The 25545-nt window shown below is 47.2% G+C and overlaps 3 protein-coding genes across 7 annotated transcripts in view; 2 read left to right on the top strand and 1 right to left on the bottom strand.

Moving 5' to 3' along the window:
- The first annotated feature begins 875 nt into the window (after positions 1 to 875).
- LOC123027466 (gap junction gamma-1 protein-like) lies at positions 876 to 11043 on the top strand. Of its 2 annotated transcripts, none has more exons than XM_044438374.1 (3): positions 876 to 955; positions 7298 to 8467; positions 9622 to 11043. In XM_044438374.1, exons 2-3 carry the CDS (start codon positions 7315 to 7317, stop codon positions 9627 to 9629), a joined length of 1161 nt encoding a protein of 386 aa, XP_044294309.1. In that variant the 5' UTR covers positions 876 to 955; positions 7298 to 7314; the 3' UTR covers positions 9630 to 11043. The 2 variants fall into 2 exon arrangements, with proteins under 2 accessions (XP_044294309.1, XP_044294308.1); XM_044438373.1 differs by having other exon boundaries at positions 902 to 6059.
- INHA (inhibin subunit alpha) lies at positions 10586 to 18141 on the bottom strand. Of its 2 annotated transcripts, XR_006415518.1 has the most exons (3): positions 17340 to 18141; positions 13461 to 14476; positions 10586 to 10725 (listed from the first exon to the last, which is right to left on the bottom strand). XR_006415518.1 is itself a non-coding variant. In XM_044438371.1 (2 exons), the coding sequence occupies exons 1-2, from the start codon at positions 17743 to 17745 to the stop codon at positions 13710 to 13712; spliced, it is 1173 nt and encodes a 390-aa protein (XP_044294306.1). In that variant the 5' UTR covers positions 17746 to 18141; the 3' UTR covers positions 12649 to 13709. The 2 variants fall into 2 exon arrangements, 1 of the variants encoding a protein (XP_044294306.1); XM_044438371.1 differs by lacking the exon at positions 10586 to 10725 and having other exon boundaries at positions 12649 to 14476.
- A 4104-nt stretch (positions 18142 to 22245) lies between these two features.
- The window catches only part of OBSL1 (obscurin like cytoskeletal adaptor 1), a 64445-nt gene continuing 61145 nt past the window's right edge, over positions 22246 to 25545 (top strand). For 2 of the 3 annotated variants that reach the window (XM_044438074.1, XM_044438075.1), the window contains exons 1-2: positions 22248 to 22595; positions 24448 to 25507. In XM_044438074.1, coding sequence (XP_044294009.1) covers positions 24484 to 25507 — 1024 coding nt within the window. In that variant the 5' untranslated portion in view covers positions 22248 to 22595; positions 24448 to 24483. Of the gene's footprint in view, positions 22596 to 24447; positions 25508 to 25545 lie in introns of all 3 variants that reach the window. The other variant, XM_044438073.1, reaches the window with a different exon arrangement.

A 25545-nucleotide genomic window follows, 5' to 3' on the forward strand; every position in this document is an offset into this window, starting at 1 on the left:
TCTGAGTCGAAACGCCATATTTGAAATACTGTTACTGAACTCTGCAGACCTTTTTGGAACCTTTTTTTTTTTCAGATGGTGGGGGAAGGAATTGGGTGGGAGGCGCAGACCATGTGACTATTGGTAGCCAAGCCTTAACTTAAACCTGGCCGTTGATCATGCCAGGCGCTTGCCCGCAACTAGTGAATCTGCAAGGGTGCCCGGAAGCAAACTGTCTTGAGTCACACACACTTTCTCTTGCGCCTATTTTGTGTAAGGAAGGAATTCACGAGAAATGCGGGGGACAAATGGAAAAAGCACCCAAGTATTACAAGGGCGAGACTCAGCTTTCTGATTAATGTAACCGACGAACTTCCATCAATTTTGCTTTGATCTTCCCGTAGTATGACCCGCTAGGATATTCATCATTTGTTCCACTCCATCAGACGGGTGCTCTGATTCACACCCAGGGCTGTCCCCAGTCAGAATGATGCCATCTGAGTCAGAACCGCTTGGAAGGGTTAAACTTCCAAGGGGCGCTCCCATCCAAGAAAGCACGTGCGTGGAATGAGACTGCAGATCTTCCTCTCCCCCAGTGGGACGCAAGGAATCCCGGCACACGCTGAGCGCCAATTTCTTTGGTGGGGGAGGAAAGTTTTGTTCTCTCAGTAACGCTGCAAGACAGGGAAAGCAAGGCAGCCAGTTCACGATTGCAGCAGCCGGGGTTGGACCCATGCGTCGATGTGTGAGGCATGCGGAGCTCTGCCGGCCAGCTCCGAGCGCTTCTTAGCCTCGGGTTTCTCTTCGGCTTGGAGGGGGGAGGGAAAGGGGCGGAGAATTTATCCCGAGGCGTGGCCGAAGGGGCGGGGGGCGGCAACGAACTGTCTTGGGGCCCCTTTGTTCGGGCGGGCGGGAGAAGAGGGAATTGCAGCGAGGCGGGAGTCTTTGTGAGGTTTGTCCGAGGAGTGATCACACTGTAAGTGGAATTTTGGGGTCGGGATGGTGGTTACAGTTTTGGGAGGGGGGAACCTCTGTTTTCGGGGACACTATCGATCCCACGCCGCGCGCAGGCTTCGGAGATCCTCTGCCGCGAATAGGGGGATTGGGGAGTTTGGCGGTTTCCTAGGGGGAGGCGATCAAACACATCCAGCAGTATCGGTTCATGGCGTCCCTCCCCTTCCTCTCTTTATGAGTGGCAACGCTTCAAAGAGCCCCCCTCGCGTCGGTGGGGGAAAAGAGGATTTAGAGTGGTTTCTTACGTTATGCATTTCGAGGAATTTGGTTCCTTTGTGCTAGAATGCTATCCCTTCAATCCACGAGCTGCTTATTGTTTCGGGCACCGAAAGCGTGTCATCTCCCTGCCCAAGACAACCCTCTTCTGACTCTGGAACAGTTAACCGCGCCGTGATTTTACGGGCGCACACAGCCTTAGTATTACTCCCGATCTTCACACATACGGCGACGGGAAGCTCGGAGGAGGAATATTTTTTAAACGAAGATTAGCCGATCTCTGTTGTCTTGGGTATTTGTTCATGAAAGTAAGGATAGTTTGGACTTCGGGAGCAAGATGTAGAGATAAAGATGTATCGTACTTAACCCCTGAGGGTTGATTACAACCCTGCGCTGGCCATGGATACATCGAGGTTCCTTATGTTATACCGGTATGCTTGTCAGGGAGCTGAAATTTGCCCTCGTTCCCTAAAATATATACATTAGATTCTAACTGGTGATTGTAATGGTGCGGAGTGGCCATAGAGATGGAAATCAAACTCCAATACGGGATTTGGTGTGGTTGGGAAGGTCATCCCTTTTATGATTTGGCAGAACTTGACCTGCAAATTGTTCTGTTGCCTTCTGGATTCCAAGCACGTGGCCACTCTTGAGCTGAATTATCCTGAGCTAGGACAGACCTGCTCCTTCTCTTCAAAGTTTTCTTAGCACTGGATCAGCCTTTTCCAACCTGGCACCTCCCAGGAGTGTTGGAGTACAGTCAATGAATCCAGCCAGCACTGCCACTGGGTATGATGGAAGTTGTAGTCCAGTATATCCAGAGGATTCAAGTTGAGGAAATTGCACTAGACCTTCAGCACTGGTGCTTGCCAACCATGTGTGTCCCTGAGCTTGGCAACATCTCTTTATCTTTACCATGACTGATCATATCTAAATGACTTTTGCCTAGAGAACAAATCGTGCTAGGTGAAGGCAGTTAGGGGATCTTTGTTGGTTGCATAGCTGCTTATAGTGGAATGGACGTCAACCAATTCTAGTGCTTTCTGAAAGGATGGGCCCAGCCTCACTGAGGTTTGGGGAGGGAAGAATCAAGGGGGACACTTTTCCTCATTTCACTCCCACTAAATATGTATTGGGCAAAGGGGAGGAGTTTGGGGTCACAGTGTGTCTAGGCTTCTCTTACCTGTATGCTGTGCCAAGAACTTGCTGGATGCTCCAAATGGGGGAGCTTCTGACCATTCCTATCAGTCAAGAAAAGCTGGATTGATTACAAAACTTTCTGAGCTCAGGTCTCCTCAGAGTACAAGCATTGGAGGGCATGCGTTTGCATGTTCAAGAATGAATAAGGTAGTGTTTGCACAAAGTGTCTTTGTTAAACTAAGGAAATCTTGACAGTTTTTAAACTGCTGTGCTGTTAGTACTGGAGTCTGCTTCTCACATTACATCCCTTTTTTCTTTTTTTGAATATAGCTAAATAAAACATACTCATTGGTCTGTGTGTGGAAATGGCAGTATTTCCTTGTATAAAAGGAGCAGGCAGACTTCAGGCTTGTGGGATCTACTTTTTTGTTTTGTTTTGTGCTAGAACCCTGAAGTCCAACTGGGATCTGGTGAACGAGGCATGCTCAGAATGCACAGACATTACAGAATTCTGTACAAGAACTCTCAGTCCTTCTTCCACACACAAATGCATTCCTGGTCACCCCCAAGCTTTATTTATTTCAGGAGTATATTATGGGGTGGGAGTTAATTTGTTGTTGCTTCTCCGAAAGTCAGAAATTCTTGTCAGTTCTATGGTAGCCAACTAGATCTAGTCCTGCATTTCCCCACCCTTGCTAAAGATATTTGTGAACAGCAAAAAGAGCAAGATTGGTTCCTTGCTTGTCTTTTTGAGGGACCTTGATTCTGCCTGCGTGTAGTCATGGAAACTGGTATGCTGTGGCTCTTTTAAAAATACTGCCTGTTTGTGAGCACCACATGTAAAGTAAAGGTGCTGAAGTGAAGAAGGAGCTCCTCTAAAGAGGCTTAATATATCGAATGCACTAAAAGTTATATTGACTGTTGCAGATCTTAGATTGATGACCGGACAGAAAGCACTCCTCTATTCTTGTCTCTTGTGAAGAGGGCACCCTAGATCCAAACCCTCAACCAGATTCACTTCATTTGAAATGGACAGCCTGACCTAGTTTAACCTCAGTGCACAAGCCTTTTAGTGAAACTTCATGTCCCAGAAGAATTCATGTTCTTGGTCTGCAAGTTATATTATTTCATGGTTAAGGAAGCCTGGGAGGGCAGAGAGCCAGAGAGGATGTATCCTTGGCCCGATACTTTGCTCACTGTCCCATGGGACTGGTCCTCTGTATTTATACTTGTTAATAAACATCTTTGTTGAATTGAATGTTAACTCCTAACTTACTTGCTCTGGTAAGCACGTTCTCTGATAGACATCTGGACTTCTGGTAACCGTGCTGGGGCTGCCTTGCTCGAGACTGGTAAACATGGTATAATAATCATGCATCTATATTTGGCTAACAAGCTTGATTTGGTGGCATATTCAAGATGTGAAATTAGCCAGTTTAGAATAGTCACTGCACTCAGCTGAAGGTGAATTTGGGTGCAAGAAAACCTGTGGTTCACCACATGTTTACTCCATCAGGCATTACTTCATTAATGAAAGAAAATTTCCATCAGTGGGGCAGGAGGAATTTAAACTTGTGGTAAATGTGCCTTTCAACTTTGATAATGTCCGGAAAACATCTCCCAGAAAACTGATAGGGATATTTACTCCTCGCAAGGTCATTCTGCATGTTTAGATTTGATCTTTTTGAAAGGACTGATAGTTCTGCATCAGGAACTGAATTAACAAACAGTACCTTACTGGTTCAAAAACTCAGTTTCATACATTAACAGTGCAGTCATATGCATGTCTAGATAGAAGGAACACCCATTGCTTTCTCTGAGGCTTTCTCCTAAGTGACCATATATAGTTGCAGCTGTCTTTGGGACTTTCTGTCATCTCCTACATCGCAGCACACTCTTACACTGTTTGTTTATATCAGGGGCGGACAACATCCAGAGAGGGCTGCACTGGAAGTCACGGTGGGCAGTACCCCGTCATTGCTAGCACAACAGCAGAATTCGCCACAGAGGCGAAATTTGCCATTATTTTTGCTGCTGCCATGCTGACAAATTCAGTAGCCCCCTAGCAAAACAGTCATGGGGGGCTGCATATAATCCATTAGCTGTATATGACTCCTGATTTTCAAGCATGTTATTGTGATGGATACTTTTCTCCTCCTGAGGCTGCCTCTCTGTAGGAATGTGGCAAAACAGAGGTAGAAAGCACAGCAAAGAAAATCATGGATGTATTACTTTGATCATATCTCTAAACATGCTCTTCTGGGGTCCTGGTAGAAATTATGTGACATACTTGATGAATATGAATAGTGCAGAAATCATGCTTCTGTTTGTATGAACTATGCTGTAGTGTCTTTGGTTGCATACAAGGCTCAAGTGTGCAGATGCAGGAGGGCCTATGCCTTTATACTGAATTTTGGGAAAAGGAAACAGGTGGCTGGGGAGCTCTCTGTGCACTGGACAGATTGAACATACATACAGTGCACACCTGTGCTGTTGCCTCTGTCACGTGACATCCACTTAATGGGTGCCCTTTTGACTGAAGGATTGTTATTGTATGTGAGCACTGGAGTGTCACACTGTCCCAATGCACCAGGACGTGGTTTCCATACAGAGAGTAAGACAAGCGTCTGAGTTGCCTTCCAGAAGCAACTGTGCTGCCAAGCTCCTAAACTGATCTCAAGAGTAAAGTTATTTGGGAAAGGAGCATTCTGATAAGGCAGAGAGAAGACATGTCAGTAGTATCACTTCCACCTCCCTTCAGCTCTTCCATTTTGTGTGCATAGGTGATGGCTGTGATAAGTGTATAAAGTTAATTAAGCTGTGTTGTGGTCCTTTGGGGACAGGCTGTTCACCACAGGCCCAAGAGATGCGAGCAGTGTGTTAAGTTGAGCCATGCAATTCATGAACTACAACTCCCATTGGGGTTATGGGAGTTCTAGGCCAAAATCTGGAGGGCCACAGTTTACCCACCTATGTGGAAGTACCTCTCCTGATATTGTGTAGAGAGGTAGCAGTAATGGGGGGCAATCTGGATTGGGTCCCATCTTCCCATTTTCCTGAGCTAACATACAGGCTCTGGTATCTTTCCTCTTAGCCACTAATAGTAGTTCCAGACTGGGAGTAGGGATTTGAAGCAGGGCATGTTGGATTAGTTTCCCTCTTCTCCCAGTGCCACAGTTCCAATCTAAATCAAAGCCACAAAAAAGTGCTAGAAGGTGCATACATGCTTCTTGACATTGGTCTAGTTTAACCTTGAGTTGACTTTCAAGCTGGGCTTATGAGGTGTGAGAAAAGAGGTGGAAGGGAAGGATCAACTATCCTCAGAAACTTGTGAGGATATGCGAGGACAGCTGTGGTACCAAAGTGGTAGAAGTTCATGGCCAGTTTTACGTCTTTTCCATCTACCTGAATAATCCACTGGATTCACAAACACATTCGTTGCTGATGCAGTGTTGTGCATCTGTCCATAAAATGGTTAACATATACTTTTTAAAAGAGATTTGTGAAGCAGCTTTGGTTGCCACGGGCAAGGCTATATGGCAGGGGTAGGCAACTTGTGGCCCTCTGTGTTTTGTCCTAAAATACCCATCAGCCTTAGCTAGTATAACCAATGGTGATAGCACTTGAAGTATCTGGTGCTTTTCTGGAAGACAGCACTGGGGATGCTGCATGTAAGCTTCGTGTTGTGAGAAATACACCATATATTTAAGGTATGATTCACTCCTGTGGATTTTGTGAAGTTTATTTTCATGGTTTGATGTGTGCTACTTCGGAAAAAAACTTTAAAAGTGGGGAAGCCCCAGCTTCCCTTCTTGAGAACTTTCCAGTGCCAGAAAAAACTGGAGTCAAAGAAGAATTCTCAACTGATATGAAATCATTTCTCTCATTATACGGCTTACAGGACAGGCTTTAACATTGTTTCAGCTGCCCTGCACTTTCTGAGCATGATTTCTAATTATATAAGGCAATGTACAGTATTAGGTACTAAAAGTTCTATATACTTCAGATATGGAAAACCTTCTAGTCTCAGCTTCTTCAGTATGTGAAAGAAACTGATTAAACATAAGTACCAAATCAAGAATTCAAGCTAGCAAGCAGAAGCTTATTTCAATCCATTCAAACCTTTTAATGTCCATGGGGATAAAAATGAATGGTCAGAACTGGAAGCTATTGATCGTTCTGAAACCGATTCTTACTAGAGAAAGGAAACTTGAGATGATAATATTTTCAAAGATACATTATTTCTTGTGTTGATGACAGGATGTGGGTTTCATGAGGATAAATGTCATAAGTATGAGGAAAATAACAGTTTAATGTACTAAATTATACATAGAGAGCAATCCCATGCTCCCCAGGCGGGCAGCTGTAGGGTTTCTGGATGTGGAGAAGTGCTGTCCGCTTAGCAGAAAAGAAGACCTGCTGGTGGGGACCGTATATTGCTACCAGTGGTGGTCCCTACCCTTCTAATACAACACCAGAAAACTCAGTTACTGCTCTGTCAATGGTTGGAACTGAAAGGGGAGTTCAGAAGATCCTAAGCTCCCTTTTTCTTTCTGTGCTCCAAGCTGTCCCCTCCTGTTAATTCCCTCTCGCTGACCATAACAAGAAGCTTTCCCATAGGAGTGGGGGAAAGCAGCCCCAGCTACGGAGAGCCAGCTGGACATTGAATGTTGTGGTTGTTCTTCTATAGAATCTCTTCACATCCCCCACTATAGGAGTCTTTGCTTGCATATTTCATATTCTAACCCCAACCTTAAATTATTGAGTGAGTGGCAATTTAATAAGAACAGAAGTATTTCAATTTGCTCCCCTAAATGTCCATGCTTTTGTATTGGGGGCAGAGACAGAAAAATAACAGCTGGGATTTTCCATGACTTCAAGGCTTGTGAAATGATATGGTGCATTTACTTGAGTTTAACCTTCTGCCTACTGTGTTTCTTGGCTACAGGCCTGTGCTGAGCCAAGATGAGTTGGAGTTTCTTAACACGCCTCCTGGAGGAGATCAATGAGCACTCGACCTTCGTGGGAAAGGTGTGGCTGACAATGCTGATTGTCTTCCGCATTGTGTTGACTGCTGTGGGTGGTGAGTCCATCTATTATGACGAACAGAGTAAGTTTGTGTGCAACACGCAGCAGCCTGGGTGTGAGAATGTCTGCTACGATGCCTTTGCACCCCTCTCGCACGTCCGGTTCTGGATCTTCCAGATCATTGTAATAGCCACACCGTCGGTGTTCTACCTGGGCTATGCCCTGCACCGGCTTTCGCGCCAGCCACCTCGGAAACGCCGGGCTCCTGTGGTCCACCGGGGTGCCGTCCGTGACTATGAGGAAGCAGAGGACAATGGTGAGGAGGATCCCATGATCTTTGAGGAGGTAGAACCCGAGAGAGAGGCAAAGGAGCCTGAGAGGCAAAAACACGACGGCCGCCGTCGTATCAAGAATGATGGGTTGATGACGGCGTATGTGATACAGCTGCTTCTCCGTTCATTGTTTGAGGTGGGCTTTCTGTTCGGGCAATATGTGCTGTACCGTTTCGAGGTCAACCCCTCGTATGTGTGTACTCGCAGCCCCTGCCCCCACATTGTGGATTGCTTTGTCTCCCGTCCCACTGAGAAAACCATCTTTCTGCTCATCATGTATGCTGTCAGCGGGCTTTGCTTGCTGCTCAATATCTGTGAGCTGTTCCACCTGGGATTTGGTGGGATCCGTGATGCGTTTCGTGGCCTTGACAAAGATGCTGGGGTCCACCCCAAGCCCCAGTATCCTCGGAAGGAACCCATCGCACCCATTGCACCTCCTACCTACCATTCTATCAAGAAGGAGCCCTCGAAAAGCCAGCTCACCAAGGACAAACTGGCCTACCAGGGAGAGAGCTTGGTTGGCATGGCCCCAGAAAGCTATAATGCCCCCTCAGGCCTCCCAAGCCATGAGCTGGAGCGCCTGCGCAAGCACCTCAGGATGGCACAGGAACATCTGGAGATGGCTTTCCACCTGCAGCCAGAGGTCACCGCGAGCCCATCACGTAGCAGTAGCCCCGGGTCTAATGGGCTAGCTGCGGAACAGAACCGGCTCAACTTGGCACATGAGAAGGAAGGTGCAACCTGTGAGCGAACTACTGGTAAGTAAAGGGGTTCCCTTGGGAGCTGAGGTGCGGAAGCCTCGTTCAGCCTGAGCACTGAATTCGGCTAAATTGAGTTACGGAGAAGCGCTCAGATGGGTGCAAAGGCAAATGGGATGGGCCAAAAATACCAGCATATTGCAGCTTAAAGCTTTTGCAAGTAGTGAGCCTGCAGGAGAGGTGGTAAGGAGGGAGCAAAATTGCTTAAAAGCGGAGATACCAGCAAAGAATCAGTAGTTGGGGGGAAATGAATTGAGGCAGGGGAAAGGGTTGTGTCCATCTGGAAAGCCCTGGAGAGCAGAGAACTGTAGCAAAGGTCACCCATTCCAGCTTGCATGGACAAAAGTTGCCACCTTGCAAAGACCCTATCTTGCTGATCCCAACCCTGCTAAGGCCCTTTGTCAGCAAAGGACTGTTGTTATTTTCTTTGGGCACTGAGTTTCTGGCTCTTATCAGTTAGCCCTGCAAAGAAGGGCTACATCCAAGTGGTGGGATTTAGTTGGGGATGCAGCTGGTTATATAGCCATTATATTCATATACTTCCTACTTTCCTGCAAAGAATCCAAGGCAGCTTATGTAATCTTCTCCATGGTATCTTCAAAATAGACCTGTGAGGTAGGTTAGGCTAAATGTAAGTGACTAGTCAGTCATTGAGCTTTTGCTTAAGATGAGGACTAGAGCCTTGCTCTTAGTTTGATGTTCTTAAGTACTGTGCCATGCTGGCTCCAGTATGGTTCGGCTGAAGCCGGCCAAAGGGTAATGCTAAGTTGGTGGCTGACAGCCAGGTATAGCAAGTGGGATTTGATTCAGGGAGTGATGGTATGTGTATGGGGATTTCCTGAAATGTGTAAGGATTACGCACACCTCATTATCTCCGCACATGGTGTGAAGTGCTAGAAATGCTTTACTCTTCACAGCTGCCCAGTATGAGGATGATCTCAAGGTTTGCCATGGAAGGTGCATGTATGGTCTGGCATGAATAAAGATACATGAGAAGCTTGCCATACAATGCACAAAGTGGCAGAATTGGAGAGAAAGGGTGATCTCTCCCTAGGGGTGGCTAGCAAAGGAAATAGCGCATGTGCAATGGGATGAGAGGTTGTTCTTGAGGGATTGGCGTGGAAAATCAGCATGCTTTTTTCTTTCTCTTCTAGGTCTCTGAAGTCCTGGGCAGTGACACAGATGACAACAGGGCGAGTCCCTGAAGAATTGGCAGCATGTGAATGTGTCTTCCTAGCCCGAAGTTTGGAAATGCCCTGACAGAGGGGGAGGGGTGGAATAGAGGGATATGGATGTCCTTGTTCATGTTGGGTTGAAGGTGAGAGAAGGGGGTGGATGCAAACCTCTCCATTCCTGCCTCCCGAGGGAGGGAGGCCATAATGGACCACCTTCAGAAGTGTAGGGGTGTGTGTGTATGTGTGCGTGTGTCTTTTTCAAGGGTCTAAAAGGGAAACTTATTTTTTTACTTTTATATATGTTGTAGAGGTACTATTTTGTCTCGTCTATGGGGTATTGTCTTGTTTTTCCTCTAGTGGAACTGGATAGGTATCTATATGGCAGCTGCTTCCCTCACCACTTTTTTTCTGTTGCAATTTACTGTATATTTGGGGGCGGAGGCAGGGGAGAAAAGAATAAGGACCATACCTTCCCTGTGTTTGTCTGGAGCCATACTCAACTTGGCCTACTCTCCCCGACACCAGATTATGGAGACAATTGGTGGTTGGGCCAAAGATAACTTGCTACATTCCAGGATGCCGGCTTTTAAACAGCATCTGCCTTCCTGCCCTCTGTGGGGTGCTGGGCTGGGTTCCCTCCTGAATTGTAGTGGGACCACAGTCACATTTGGATCATCTCAGAGATTGACATGAAATGTGTTCGTATTTTTTGTATTTTTTTAAAAATAATTTACTGAAATAGTTATGAAACTGTTTTGCTTTTTTATATAAATATATATATATATTTGGTAAAAATCAGGGTCATTTCATAGAAAATTTGGGATCATGACTCTTATTTTGTAGGAGCAGGCAGAGAAGGAAAGTTTTCACAGTTATGTGCCAATATGGTGTCTTGCTTAGTTGGTAAAGACCTCACTGCATAGTGGGGAGAGAAGACAGAGTATCTAGTTCCACCACACTAACAATGTAAGGAACTGCATCAGAAGATGAGTCGGTTAACGCAGAGTTCGTGATCTCACAGCCTTGTTGCTGGGCAACGGAGAAGTGTTTCCTAGTTGGCTGTCACAGCAAATGCCTTCCTTCCTGAAAAAGAAGCAGAAAGTGGGTGTTGGCTGAAAGGCAATGCTTACGGGCTAGGAATGGCCAACCCAAGGAGAATTCCTTGGAACTCTGCCTGGAACCTTCTTTGCTGGGAGAAGAAAAGCTGAACATCTTGAATCTGAATCTGCCTTGAATCTGGTGTCTTGAACCAGAGGCCAAAGCTGAGGACCCTGGACAATACACAGCCAAGTACCTATGCGAATCTCCACAGGCTGCAAGTCCTCAGTGCCTTGAGCAGTACTCTCCTGGTAGAAAGATACGGTGCTAACAATAAAAGGCTCCTCTCCTTCCACAATCACACCACATGACTATCATCTCTGATTTCAGACTGATGTCCTTCTGTATTAAAGAATTCCTCAACAGTAGGAGCCCAGATTGTTTGAGAAAATGGTGACTTAGAACTTCCTCCTTGATCTGCTTGGGGTGTACGTGCGAGCGAGCGAACGAGAGTGAGTGAATGTTAAAGCATATGCCTCCCAGACTAATTGCACATTGCATGGTGTTTATGGCTCCTCTGTTTTAGCTTTGAGGACCTCAAAGCTTTGTATTGGAGATATCAAGGACTGAACTAGTAACTTTTATACAACCAAGCACATCCACTCTGCCCTTATACCATCTAATTTTGCCACCAACCCGACTTCTGCAACACACCCTGTTGTATGTATGTAATGTGGAATCTCTGCCAGGTCCTGGGGGCGAGTGCTGGTCTCCCTCCCCCTCCCCAATTCTCTGCTGTTTGCTTCCTCTGGAAGGACTTATTTGAATAGCTCTCCCTCAGTGTCACAAAGATGTGATGAATTGTTGAGCTTGGATTGTGTCCAGACGACAAGGAAAAGGGTGGAGAACAGGACACTCATGCTTGCTCAGCTCACTCAGAGTTTGTAAAGCCACCTCACCAAAACTCTTGTGATAGCTGAGGCATCAATAACTTGATATGTTAGAACTGGAGTGGCCAATGTGCAGGGAATGGTACTTCCCTTCTGCTTTATCCAACTGGCTATTCAACAGAAAAGGGTTTCAGCTGTGGTTTTCGTATTAGTGGTAGGAAAGTTGCTCATTCTGCACACAAGCAGCAGGAGTCCTTGTCAGCACAGCTTAGCTGAGTGAGGATATTCACCTGCCCGCCCCCCTTGCACCTGAGCTTCTTAAATCTCCATCTCCTAGGAAATGGGCTCATACTGAATTAAGCCCCTTGGTCCATCTAGCTCAGTATTGTGAACGCTGACTGGCAGGACCTCATCCACACTTTCTGTCAGTTTTCCCTAGACTTGGAGAAGCTGGTGACAGAATTCCAGGCTTTCCATATACAAAGCACATGCTCTGTCACTGAGCCAGGGCTTAACTCTCCTGGGACTCTGAACCTGCTCAATGGAATAAGAAAGCTTTTTGCTTCCCTGAGGTGCCTCTGGAAGAAGGCAGAGGCCCTTGAGCAATGGCCACCTCACTGTAATGATTTTCTGCCTTGCCTGTGATCGTCTGAACCTGGAGAAAATAAGTACTTTTCTCCTGCCCAGCATTGTTTGCACTGAGCTGTGCAGAAATCAATCTTGCCTCTCTCCTCCTCAGTTGCTGCCCTTCAGGGAGGGATTAAACATGAAGGTATAGCTGGAAGTTAGCAAATCAGATCTTACTCTGTTCTGACCACAGTGTGGGAATTTTGGTGCCCTCAGCTGACCAGGAACTTGTATTACAGCCCAGGAACCATTCATTCATTTAAAATGATTCTAAATGAAGACAAACTATGACGAGGCTTCTCCAAAGTGGGGCAAGATGCCAGCTGCCGGCTTTCATCTTAGCTGTGACTGCTCCCCATTGCTATCCTCACATCCAAGGTACCATGCTGTTTCTTGCTGCCCACCAACTCCTGGTGCAACCTACATGTGCATAAATAAAACTGCAGACTCGCACACATGAAGCCACACTTTATTCTGAATTCAGTCTGTTTAAAGTAAATGAGTACAGGATGTCCCAGGATGGACATTTGTTTAAAGTTTGTTTTAACTTAGACTGTTTGGGAAACGCCTTCTAAATAGCCTTTTAACAGTTAAACTGCTGATTATGAAGCAAAGTTTAACGAAGCAAGGCTACTCCTCCGCTCAGGCTGTTACACCATGTTCTGATTATAGGCATTCAACAGCCGACAGGGCTGGGAGACTCGTGATGTGCCTCCGGCCTTCGTCCGTCCTGAATGCTCTGACCAGCACGAGGAGTTTGGCAATTGTACCCTGTGTCAGCCCTGCTAGTAGTGGAGCATGTCAGGATTGAGGAGCAGTAACAAAAATGGGTGATACTTGGATTGTCTAGACTAAATAACTTGCCCTCCACCAACCAAACAACAGAGCCAGTGCAAGTCTTCATGGAAGGACCCAGGGGGCCGGTGGACTAGTCAAGAAAGAAGTGGTGGCAGGGAAGGGTTTACTTAATTTCCCTTCCTGCTGCCTATTCTGTCTGTATTGCCCACCTCAAGCTGAAAATACATGGATATTTTACGTCTTTTCTGCTATGGATGAGAAAGCAGTTTGGTGTGCACTTTTGAATATATGCAAACCAAATAGTGAAAGGCTTTAGTAAAAACTTTTCATCCCAGCCCTGTTCATCTACGTTCAATGACAGTCTCAAAGGCTGTTCTTAAGTTTATAAAAACAACCCAAGAGAAAGGAATGCACATGACCTGTAGTTTGGTACGCTAAACAAGCTGGCAAGAACACTTGGCTCACATGTCTGTTGAGGCACTCTTGTCCCTGGGCAGATAAGTCACAGACACGATTAGGCAAAGCTTCAAACACAACTGTCCTGGGTTTACAGGCTTGTAGATTTGATCGGGCCCAGGGTGCACAGCTTGAACAGATGGGACAGTTGATGGGCCCAACCAGAGAGGATGCTTGCTCGCTGAGGTGCTCAGGGTGAACTGAATGGGGCTAAAGAGGCTAGCTTCTCTTTAGGAGAGGTGGTCTTCTCGTCGTTCTTCATATGCAGGCGCAATCCTGGGTCAGGATGTTGGGCACTGTCTCATACTTGAAGGAGTACCCACCATCGGAGGTGGTGCGGACCCTCAGAGAGTGCATGGTGCCTGGCAAAGATGCACAACACAGTTGGAAGTTGGGCATGTGTGTAGGCATGTGGGCTTCTGAACAACTCCCGTGGCAGTAGTAGAACACAAAGCTGCTGGGGTGCACAATCCACTTATCCCAGCCCAGCTCTTCAAAGGAGATATTGAGGGAAGCCCGGTGGCAGTTGGCATGAACATCGGCATTGTCTGAAGGGTGCTGGAGCAAGCTGAAAACAGCTGGTGACCAGGGCACCGAGGACCGCCGGGCCCTGTCACGGCCCTTGGGTTTGGTGGATGCCACAAGGAAGGGTATCTTTTCTGCATTCGCCACACAAGGGCAGTCTGGGCAACGGACTAACAGCACGAATATCTTCTGGCTGATGTAAGGCAAGAAGGAGGTCTCAAAGTGGAAGACAGTCCAGCCCTCGGGAGCAGGCACTGCCATGGTAGCCACGGGGACCCGGCCATGGTGGGAAAGCTTGAGTATTTCCGCCTCTGGCCCGGAGCTGTTGGATACTGCTTCTGAGGGACTGCTGCTGTGCAGTGCCACAGGGCCTGTGTAGAACCACAGCTGGGCTGAAGTCACCACCCGGCTGAGGGTGTGTGTGGATGGCTGGAAGATGTACGTGAAAACTCCTGCCTCTTCTGGAAGCTCATCGGGCTGAGGTGCCCCACAAGGCACATCTGCAAAAAATGGAAAGCATCAGCAATGATTTTGCCAATCGTACACGGGCTACTGCTTTTCCAGACCTGAAAGCTATAAGACCTTGGAAGCAGTAAGGACAAAGACGGTTTCCAAATCTCCCTGGATTTATAATAGCCCCAAGCACTCTCCAATATAGTCCATTTACCTATCTGTCATTTTGCATTCTAATAGCCAGACTTTTCCAAAAAGCATGGTATCTTAATCCTTGAATATACACACCACGACTTGTCCTGTCATGTTTCACTCTCCAGCTTGCAGCCATGGCCTAAAAGACAGTTTTCTTCAACCTAGCAACCTCCATATGCTTTGGACTACAACTCCCAAAATTCCTGAGCCTTGACCATGTTGGGCTGATGGGAACTGAAGTCCCAAACATCTGAAGCTTGATAGCCTGGGGAAAGTTGCTCTAAGATGTTAAAATGAAAGCCTGAAGTTCAACTAGTCCTGAAATCAGTAAGCTTTGAAAACAATCAGCTTCTGTGTGTCTTACTGCTTTCTAGTTTAAGCATTATATTTATGACTGTAGTGAAGCAAGAATTTTTTTATAACACTGGATACCCCTCACTATTCTGAGGTCACCTGCATGCACCTTATCTTGGTACTGGGTGGATATCATCACCACCACCATCCTCACCATAAACACTACTTTCATTTTCAGTTGTGGCAACAATACCCTTGTCCTCCGAATTCTAACATTTGAATATAAAATATGTAAAGTATAATGCAGAATCCTTCAGCCCTCCAAATATATTGGAGTACAGGTCTTAGAGTTTCCAGCAAGCATGGCCATTCAATTAATGGGAGTTGTAGTCCAACACACTTGAATCCTACCCTGTTGTAGAAGGTGGCTATTATACATTCTCTGGGTGAATCTGCAACAGCCCTGCTAGTGGGTGGCTAAGATTTTCCTTTTACCTATCCTATTGAACATCACCAAAGTATTTTGCTCCTGTGATTGCCATTTAATTGGCTGCCTCCAGCCTGCCCAGGATAATACATGTCATCCTACATTATGCCAGTGTGGTGTAGTGGTTAAGAGCGTGGGACTGGGACTCGGACGATCTGGGTTCTGGTCCCCGCTCAGCCATGGAGCCACCTGGTTGACTTTGGGCCACTCACAGACTCTCAGCCCAACCTGCCTCACAGGGTTGTTGTTGTGGGGATAAGATGGAGGAGGAGAGAAGATGTAAGCTGCCTTGAGCCCTTTGTAGGAAAAAGCCAGGATATAAATTGATACATGAATGAATGAATAAATAAATAAATAAATCCTGTCCTCTGCAAGCCTCACTGCATCCTGGAAAATGTCATAGGTACATATCTTTACTTGGGCAAGTCATACAAGATTTGGTCAGGTGTTCTCTTTTATTAGAAGCATTAGCTTTGGTTGTAGGAGAAAGCCAGTGCTCAAGGACTATGCCACACAAGAACCGCAAGTTCTTGTGCTGGTGGAAGTTGCCTCCAATAAAAGATACTGTCTGACTTATTTTTCTTTCTTTCAACATATCAACATCTCTATACTGATATTAAATTGCTCTGGGAGAATTAGTTAAGACTTTTAAAAAAGGGAGAGAGACATTGTTTCCTATACTTCCAGTGAGTCATTTTGCCCCTTCTATGGTATTTTAATTCCCACCACACGTGTGCTCTTTCTACATACCTTTCTTGCACTTCATTTCCCGCACAAGTAGAATTTCCACAAGTTCACTAACCCTGATGGGGGAGAGCCCAGATCTGCCTAAAAATGCTTCCTCAGGCTTCAATTCTATGCACAATTAGCAGGGAGTAAACCAGAATGGCAAGAAGGCTGCCTTCTGGTTATGCACAAGTTTGGACTGCAAGACTGTGGTCCCATTAGAAAGTCCCACTGCAATCTTATGCAGGTTCAGTCAGAACTATAAGCTATTTCAGTCTTCCCCATACTGGCACTTTCCAGATGTTCCTAAAGCAACTCCCATCAGCCTGAGCCAGCATGGCCAATGGTCAGGAATGCTAGGAGATATAGTCCACACCACCTAAGGAGCAGCAACCTGAGTAAGGACACCCTATTGAGTTTTATAAGTCTATAAGTTCTATAATAGCATTGCAGTCTAGGGCAGCAATCATATCTCCACTTGCCTGGGGGCTAAATCACTTTGAACTCAGTGGCGCTGATTTCTGAGTAAACATGTATAGGATTACACAGTTATAAACAAGCCATTGAGAGTTACTAATAAGCATAACTTGAAGTGGGTTGCACATCTGTAAGAAAGCAGAAGATACTGGACTAACCAGGGAGATCCCAGTCATTGTGAAGGGTGGCTCTAAACACCTAGGATTTATGGGCAGCAGCACAGGGTAAATCTGTGTAGCTGTGGGAAGGGAGGATTAGCCACAGAGGAGATACCATGGTGCATGTATGCCTATCAGATATGGGGTGCATTAGTATAAAGCAGTTCCTAGCCCACCCTTTATGCCCTACATTGAATTTAATAATAAAAACAGTGGTAGTGGTGAGGGTGATGATGATAATAATAACATTTATACCTGATCTTTTTTCCTCCAAGGGAACCCAAGAAGGCAGCTTAGCAGCTTACATGAGTCTGTGAGGTAGGTTAGGCTGAGAAGCAGTGACTGGCCCAGAGTCACTGGTCCATGAGCTTCCTCATTGAGTGGGGATTAGAATCTGAATCTCCCAAGACCCCGTCCAACATGCTAACCACTTCACCAAACTGGCTTTCAATTTAATGCAGTGGGTGAAGTCATTAAAATCTCTGCCATAATAAGTCACTTAATTTCTAAGGTGCCAAAGTAGTCTTTTTGGGGGGGGGGGTCCTTAATGCCTCTAGCAATGGGTCCACTTACCTTTCAAAGGGAAGACAATCACTTGGGAGGGGTCCTCTTCTTCCCACCTCTGAGCAACGGACAGGCTCGAGACATGTCGCCTGTGGAGCCCTCTTCTTCGGCCCACCTGAGCCTTTTCACCTGGGGGAACTGGGCCGAGGGACTCCAGGAAATGTGCCTTGACTTTGCCCAGGATGAGCTGTCTGTCCACCTCACCTCTGCTGCAGCCAGCAACAGCAGCAGGTGCCAGCAGCAGGATCAGCATGAAGCTGAGCAGAGGCTGGGTCTGCAAAGAGCACTGAGCCGGCATGTGCAAAGAAATGATGTGCAGGGTGCACAAAACTTCTGCACTTGTTTGTGTATCAGATTGCAGAATGAGTTTTTGTGCCTGAGAGCTGTTTCTGGCCAAGGGTGTGTGTCTGTACATGTGAAAGTCCTGTGTCTCCTACAAGGCGCTCCGGCTCTTCAGTTTTCTATTAGTCTAACCCACCCAGCTCCTCCTGCCTCCCATGCTGAGCCAGACTGGGGCCCAATGGCATTGAGACTGTATCTGACACTGACGCAAATGTCTGCCAGCCATGAATATTATCTCTGGGCAGCAAAACACAGGAGGCGTCTGGAATGCAAGGACAGTGCTGTCCAGGGGACGTGGCCCAAGCAGGTGCTCCAAGAGAAAGAGGCAGTAAGCGTCTGAGGTGGCAGTGGCAGGCAGAGATAGGTGCGACTCTGCCTGCTTTTCCTACCTGAAGATCAGTGTAACTGAGCTGCTAAGCTCTGGGACCTGGTCAGTCTCACCATCCAATCTAGGACTAGCCAGCCATCCAGGAGAGGGGAATATACCCCCTGTGGTCAAATGCAGAATTCTGTGCCTCATGAACCTCCAATACTTGTGAAGCACCACACATATTATGTGTGAGATCAAACCTCTTGTGTTCCACAAGCTGACCCTCCTTGGCTCAGTATTCACAGTCACTAAATGCATTATTTTCTCCAAAAGCAGCTATTAGGATCATTACAGTGGACAAGAATGCGTTAAAAAAGTAGGAGCATTTCACCTTTATACTCTCCCCAAAGGGAGTACTATAGATGGGCTGTATGATGAACTAACTGTGTTTTAGTTAGTTGTGAGTACAATGGCGTGTTTATTAAAAGGCACCAAGGCGCAGCTGAGCCACACGTCTTGTGTTGGTTCTTGCCCCATTCACCCATAATAGGTTCTGGATCGCTTTTCAGAGCTGGCCTTTCTAGATTCTAGCTTGGTTCTTCAGATCCTAAAGAAAATATTGCCATTGCTTCTGCTGCTGTCATCTCTGACCCAGAACAAATGCTAGCCTATAGCCAGCAGAACCCACAAAGCTGCCTTTGCTAAGAATTAGACCATTAGTCTATCAAGCTGATGGCTGGAGAGCCAAATGCCAGCCCTTTCCTGCACTTCCTGTTTGATTACATGAGTGCCATGCCACCTTTCAGCACAGAGCCCTTCACAAATTCACCTGTTCAGCCAGGTGCTTTCTCCTGGTCTCTTCAGTGCCAGAAGCTGTCCATGGCATGAGGCTGTCTCCCTCTGAGACCTTGGGACAAGCAGGAACACTTCTTCAATGCAGCATAAGCTGTATGGTTACTTAAGACTTGATCCAGTGTTAAGCTGGACAGCCGTGACGTTCCCCCGATGCCTCCATGGACACTGTCATTGGAAGTGCTTGCTGAGACATCTTTGACAGCCATTTTACAGAACAAACATGCTCAGGCTTGTCTGAAGCAGTCTCCCATGACTGATGCCCTCCAGGTGTTTTGGACTACATTCCTACCATGGCTGATCAGTGGTCATGCTGCCTGAGTCTGATGGGAATTGACATCCAAAGCATCAGGACAGCACCATTTTGGGGAAGGCTGCTTTGAGCGGACCGTGCTGGTTGAACCAGTCTTGGTTTATAGGGCACCACATGCACTCAACCCAACAGATTCCAGACTGCTTCACATGTCATATTTTCCTACATGAAAAGCACTCTCTTGCAGGACAAATTGTGAAATCCATGCACAGATGATCACTCATGATGATGTAACACATAGGCAAGTTCTTGTATGTGCAAACAAGTGGACTTGGTGCGTCTATGGCGCACTTCAGCCAAAACACTTTGCAAGAATGTTTCAGTAATCCTTATAATGACTAGGCCAATATTAGCTCCCCTGCAGTGCAGCCACTGGAGCGGTGGGTTGGTTAGCAGTTTGTCCATGTCTGCCTGACAAGTTCACATGGCTGAGAGGAACTTTGCAGTAAAGCTTTTCTCACTCACAGAGCTAACTAGCACAAATGTACAAGGGGATGCTGGCCGGGTAGCTGCAGTCAGAGCTCCAGGCTTTGGGAAAACAGCATACCAGTGCCCCCTCCCACACTTCCCTTTTGTTCAGACCACAGCCTGATTTCTTGGAGGGGGCTCCCCAAACCTCTTTGTGCAAAGCGAACGCTATAACTGGCTGCATAGCTACCGCTGCTACTGCTGTTGCTTTACTTCAGCAGCTGCAGGCTGAGCAGCACTTTGCTCCCAGTGGAGTCTGGAATGCGGAGTGCCACTCCACATGCTTTCAAGATGGATGGCCACCTATGACTTAGCAGAGGAATCAGCTGTGGGCCCTTCTGAACCCAGGCAGGTGCCCCCCTGTGCTGACTTCCGTGTAGCTCTGGCCGCTGCAAGTCTTGGTTCAGTCTGTAAGCATGCATGCAACATAATACACCCACGTGTGATTGCCACACAATAATCAACACAGACATTTCAGACTTTCTCCTACCATTATTGTGTCTGCAGCAGTGACTGGAACCAGTCTGACTTTCTGAATGCTTGGTGATGTGTCCTGCAGCTTGCCTTTTAACCCGAGACTTTGGGACTGCAGTCCAAGAACTGAGGGAGAGACTCCAAAGAGTGTAATTTTTCAAGCATGTATCAAAGAATTCAGAACGTACTGCTGCTCAGCACCTGTCAGCTGAGGTTAGATTTCAGTGTACTCTGAAATGAAGCCATGTTCCAAGCAAAACCCGTCATATGGTTTACACAGGCAGCGGTGCATAATGTGGGCTTAACTGGAGAATTGATGCGAATGATCTCTGGATCATAAAGAAAAAAGACCAGGAAACACGCAGGGCTAGGGGTTCTCAAGGGTGGGATGGAGCTGTCCCAGATCCTATCCCACTTGGTTTCTAATTGGGTATCTACCTAGCTCCATGGAGGATACTATATTATATTTTCAGCATATGTAATAGCTAATTCTCTTAGCTTGCCCAATAATACTCATGTTCAAACTGACCACAGGCCATTTGGGATTTGTATCACATACCCCTTCCACCTTAACTAGAAATTCCGGGAGGGTCTTTGTCTTGTCCTATATAGGCTTCAGTTCCTTGTGCTTGGAGTTTATACATTCAACAGATAAAGGGTGATACTTTTCCTGGAGTGTACCACTTTAAAGAACAGGTATTAGAATCACAAATCCAGAAGATATCTCAAAAGGTCATCCATTGTGACCCCTTGCCACTCTAGGAAATAGGCCACTGCAGCATCTTTCCTGGGTGGCCATTCAGTCTTTCCCTAAAAACTTCTTAGGAATGACCAAGGCAGTCTGTTCGAAATTCAAATTCACCCTAAAATCTTTGCATGTAATGTTAGTACATCAAAGAAAGAAGGATTCAGCATAGGAAGCTGTTTTTCACATATGTCAGGCCCCCAGTTGTGTGTGCATGCCTAAATACAGTTAGCTGGGTAGTACCACTGATTTTGCTGCGTAGGCACTTTCCCAAGCTTGGTTCCCTCCAGATATTTTGGACAATAAGTCCCATAATTCCATACCTTTGGCCATTTAGATAGGGCTGATGGGAGCTGAAGTCCAAAATACCTGGAGGTCACTAGGCTGGGGAAGGCTGCTAGGTTAGACAGTGCCTCTTACTTGTTCCTCACTGCAGGATCCATCCACTTTCCCCTTGTTTGTGTGTTACTAGAGAGCTGCCTGATAATGGTTTCCTCATGGGAGAGATTGGAAAATATTCTCTCGGGGAACTGTCAAAGGAAAGTTGCAAATAATCCAAAGTAGTTTGTTGGTTGCTTTTAAAAGGCGCCAGTACTTTTTTGGCTGATAGAGTTTGTAACAAAGACGGTAAATAAAGAATGCCTGTGACCAAATCTGGCAGAAAAAAAAATCTCATAACATTTCAGTACTCACTGAAGCACTGATGACAAGAGAATAATGAGTCTTCTTGTGACCTTCCGCTTCTCTTTTGGCTGATACAGCCTTCTTCTTTGTCACGTCCCTGTTCCATGGTTCGGTGATAAAATACTTTCTAGCACTAGGTCTGCTAGATTCTGCTTCCAGCAACAAGGTTTCAGAGCGCCCTGGCCAAAGCACCCCTCTTCCACTGACGCTCCCCACCTGTCAAGATACCTGGTAGCAGCAGGTAGAGTGGCTGGGGGCTGCTATTGTGATTTCCCACACTTCACTGGGGCAGCTAGACTAGTGCCAGTGCAGGGCACTGGGGAAATGAAGACATGGGCTCGCAGACCCTGCTGTCTGGCGGGGAGGCCTGGGGAAAATACCAAAAGTGTGAGGCCCGCTGGAGCCCTGGTAGTTGTGCTGGCAGTGGGCCTGTCAGCCATGTCAGCTAACCACTGGCATGGTGTGATGGGGAGCAGAACCGCCGACCACTTGGGGGCGCCGTGCGCGGATGCTCCATCCAGCCCGGAGGCCCCTGGGATCCTTTTCTCCTCCCCCTTTCCTTGAGGTGGCCTGTGCCTGAGGCAGCTCCTGGCCGAGGGATGCCTTTGTGCTCCTCCCTGCTGGGCTCTAAACTTAGCCAGGCCCCAGCCCCCGCTTATCAGCCCAGCCATGTCATCAGAGGGTATTTTTGGGGACAGCAGCTGCAGGCATTTGTAACTTTTAGTCGCCTGCTCACAGACGCCTGGCGAGCAGGGCAGGAGGAGGCCAGGGACCCACTGCATGTGAGGGGCAGGGTGTATGCGTCTCTGGGCTCGCTGCAGGGCTGGCAAGGCAGGGAGAGGGATGCCCAGCCTGAGGGACAGAGCCACGAAGAAGAGCAGCTGGCACGTGGATGGACAGATAGGTGGGCGGATGGAAGGACTGATGGAAATTGCCCGACAGGAGGAGGGGAAACAGGAACCGAGCGACAGAGAGGCCGGCTTTTAATGTAGATGCATACAGTGGCTTGAGGCTAGTGAATGCGAAGAGGAAGGCAGGTGGGGCTTCTCAGAGCCTGCTTCTCATCTTGCATACACGGTAAGTGTCCTGTGCGAACGAGAGGAGGACGTGGAGGGAGGCAAAGAAGCTATCCCAGATGGTACTTGTGAGAGGGATGATGGCTTGAAGGATTGCGAAGTGATCCTTATCACTGAGGGACCAAATCAAATGGAAAACTTTGGGTTTTGCTTTGAAGTACCTGAAGAAACAGCAGGGCTAAGAACTGGCTGACCTGAAGAAGCCTTGAGGCCTGAGGGGGTGAAGATACACCAGTATCAACCATCTATCAAAGCTTTTTTCCAGAGGCTTAAAAACTGGTGTGTGTGTGTGGGGGGGGGAGGTGTTCCTGCCATTGGATCAAGTACATTGCAGGGTCCCTTAACCCCTATTCCTTAAGTGTAAGGACTTCCATATGGGAGAATGCAGCGTTTTGAATGAGAAGTGGGGAAAATAGGAGGCTCTCTGGGTGAGCCCATCCTGGAATGTGTTGCTGCCTTTCTTTGTCCCCTTGGGATCTGTAGCAGTGGCAGCCTGTTATCAGGTTCACACTACATGCAGTATGATAGGTTTGGAATGCATGATAGGACAAGCATGCCCAGCTTGTGGCAATCTCAGTTGCATTTTCTGAGTGCTGGCACGGCACTGGGGAAGGAATGCAAGTGACAAAGAACTCAGTGGAAACCCCACCACTGCCAGATGCACATTAAACAGTACAAATTACTGGACATTTGTAATTAATTAGGACATTACTGTTCTTCTCTGCCCCCTCCCACACACAGAGTATCAGGATAATTATACCAACCTACTTTGCAATGAAAGTATTGAAAGCAGTTGAAATGTGCTGGGTAAAGTAATAGTCAACACTTGCATCATTATAGCCACCTTTGTGGACTGGAGGCTCTCTGACTGTTGGGCCACATGGCAGCCACCCTGGCCCAAAACTCTGGGTCTTCCCTACCCCCACTTGTGTCATAGGAGGAATGCAATGTGTACAGTACATGCTACTTCTTCCCAGACCTCTCCTTTGTTGTTGTTGTTAGTTGCGAAGTTGCGTCCAACCCATTGCATCCCCATCTTATCCCTTCGATCTGGCATTTGACCAGGGCTGTCTTGGGGTTTCCAGAGAGAAAGAAGAAGAAAGGCGTTAGTGAGTAGCACATGATAATGGTGAGCTTATCTTCAGTCAAAGTCAGGATCAGAAGGCACAGAACTGAACATTAAAACCAAGTTTCTACCTATGACCTTGGCCCGAAGCCTCTCTGAAGCAGCTGATTAGATACACGCAGTGAGTGAGCTGGATGGGATCCACCTGCCTGGAGAGCATTTGCTGATTTCTTATTTGTACCACTGGATCTATTCAAAATTGTTCAGTACCCTGCCCTACACTAGTATCTTCTGGTCATTAACCTTCAACAGGCCAGTGGGACCTAGCACATTGCGTAAAAAGAGCCAATCTTACTGAAACAGCATTGTGCAAAATTGGAATCTCTGGAAGAGTAATTTCAGTGACACTTATTGTCTCAGGTAGCTCTTTCGTAACCAAATGCATGAGAGTGGTGAGAGTGATGCAGGTTAAATGCCCCTGGACTCCATTTTGCCATGTGATGCCATAGTCATATGCACAATGCAGGGTTTACAGCACCGCTGTGATTCCGCAGAAAGAGGTTTGAATGACAGAATGATAAAAATATGGTCACTGGGAAGTGCTCACATAGCTGTTTCCCTGCATGCCAAACTGAGCACCAATCTGTTTACTCCATGTTCCCTTTTCTTTCCCATTCCAGCTTGGCTGATTGAAGTGAATCATAGCACAAGACTCTTTCCTCGACTTCTAACCCTGCATTTCCCAGCTTCTCTAGCTATCTTTCTTTCTTGTTCTGATTCTTTGCAGGTTCCTGACCTCAGCTGTATCCTGACTTACCCAGTTATGGATGCCTTTGCCGGAGCTCCTCGATTCCTCGCCTACCCACGCACTTCCACAGTGCAAAGTGGTGCCAATGCAGTACTGAAGTGGCAAGTTGCTGGCGAGCCACTTCCCAGCATTGCCTGGGAGAAGGATGGTTCTGAGCTGGAGCTCCCATCAGGCCGGATGTTTGTGGAGGCCAATGGGGATGCATATAGCCTGCTTGTGTCTCAGGCTGGACCAGCTGACAGTGGGCGCTATGTTTGCAAAGCTAAGAACTGTGTGGGTGAAACCTATGCAGCTGCTACTCTCAAAGTGGAGGCAGCAGAGCTGAAACCCAAAGGACAGCTTGACACCCAGCCTCCAGTCTTCCTGAATAAGCCAGTCTCTGCACGGGTGACCCAGGGAGAGGACGTGACTTTCACCTGTAGGGTCTTGGGGCAGCTTGAGTGGGAAAAGGATGGGCGCAAACTGTCAGAGATCTTTGAGAGCAGCCATTACAAAGTGGACATAGAGTCGGGTGACTGGCACTCTCTTCATATCTACAGCACCCGTCTCCCAGATGCGGGTGTCTATGTATGTCGGGCACAAAACAGCTTTGGAGAGACCATGGCTGCAGCAGTGCTCCTAGTGGATTCCGTGCTCTTCGTGCCCCATGATAAATCCCCAAACTGCCATTTCAAGAAACAGCCAGAGGCACAAGATGATAAAAGACGGCAACGTCATCCTGGGCAAAATGTGTTGCCAGAAGCCAGGCAAAATGGAGAAGTGCTCCCCAGCCTACCTACCGCAAAGGTCTTTACTGTGAACGAAGGGAAGCATGCCAAGTTCCGCTGCTACGTCACTGGCAAGCCCAAGCCAGAGATTGTCTGGCAGAAGGATGGGAAGGTGCTCTCTCCTGGAAGGAGGCACCTGCTCTATGAGGACAGGGAGGGCTACTTTATCCTCAAGGTGCTTTATTGCACCGCACGGGATTGTGGGCTTTATGTTTGTACAGCCTGCAACACAGCTGGCCAGACGCTCAGTGCTGTGAAACTCCATGTGAAAGGTACCCATACAAGGGGTGGAAGGGAAATCAAGGAGTAG

This window comes from Varanus komodoensis, unplaced genomic scaffold, assembly GCF_004798865.1.
Source record: "Varanus komodoensis strain SLA01 unplaced genomic scaffold, ASM479886v1 scaffold32, whole genome shotgun sequence".
Classification (NCBI taxonomy): domain Eukaryota; kingdom Metazoa; phylum Chordata; class Lepidosauria; order Squamata; family Varanidae; genus Varanus; species Varanus komodoensis.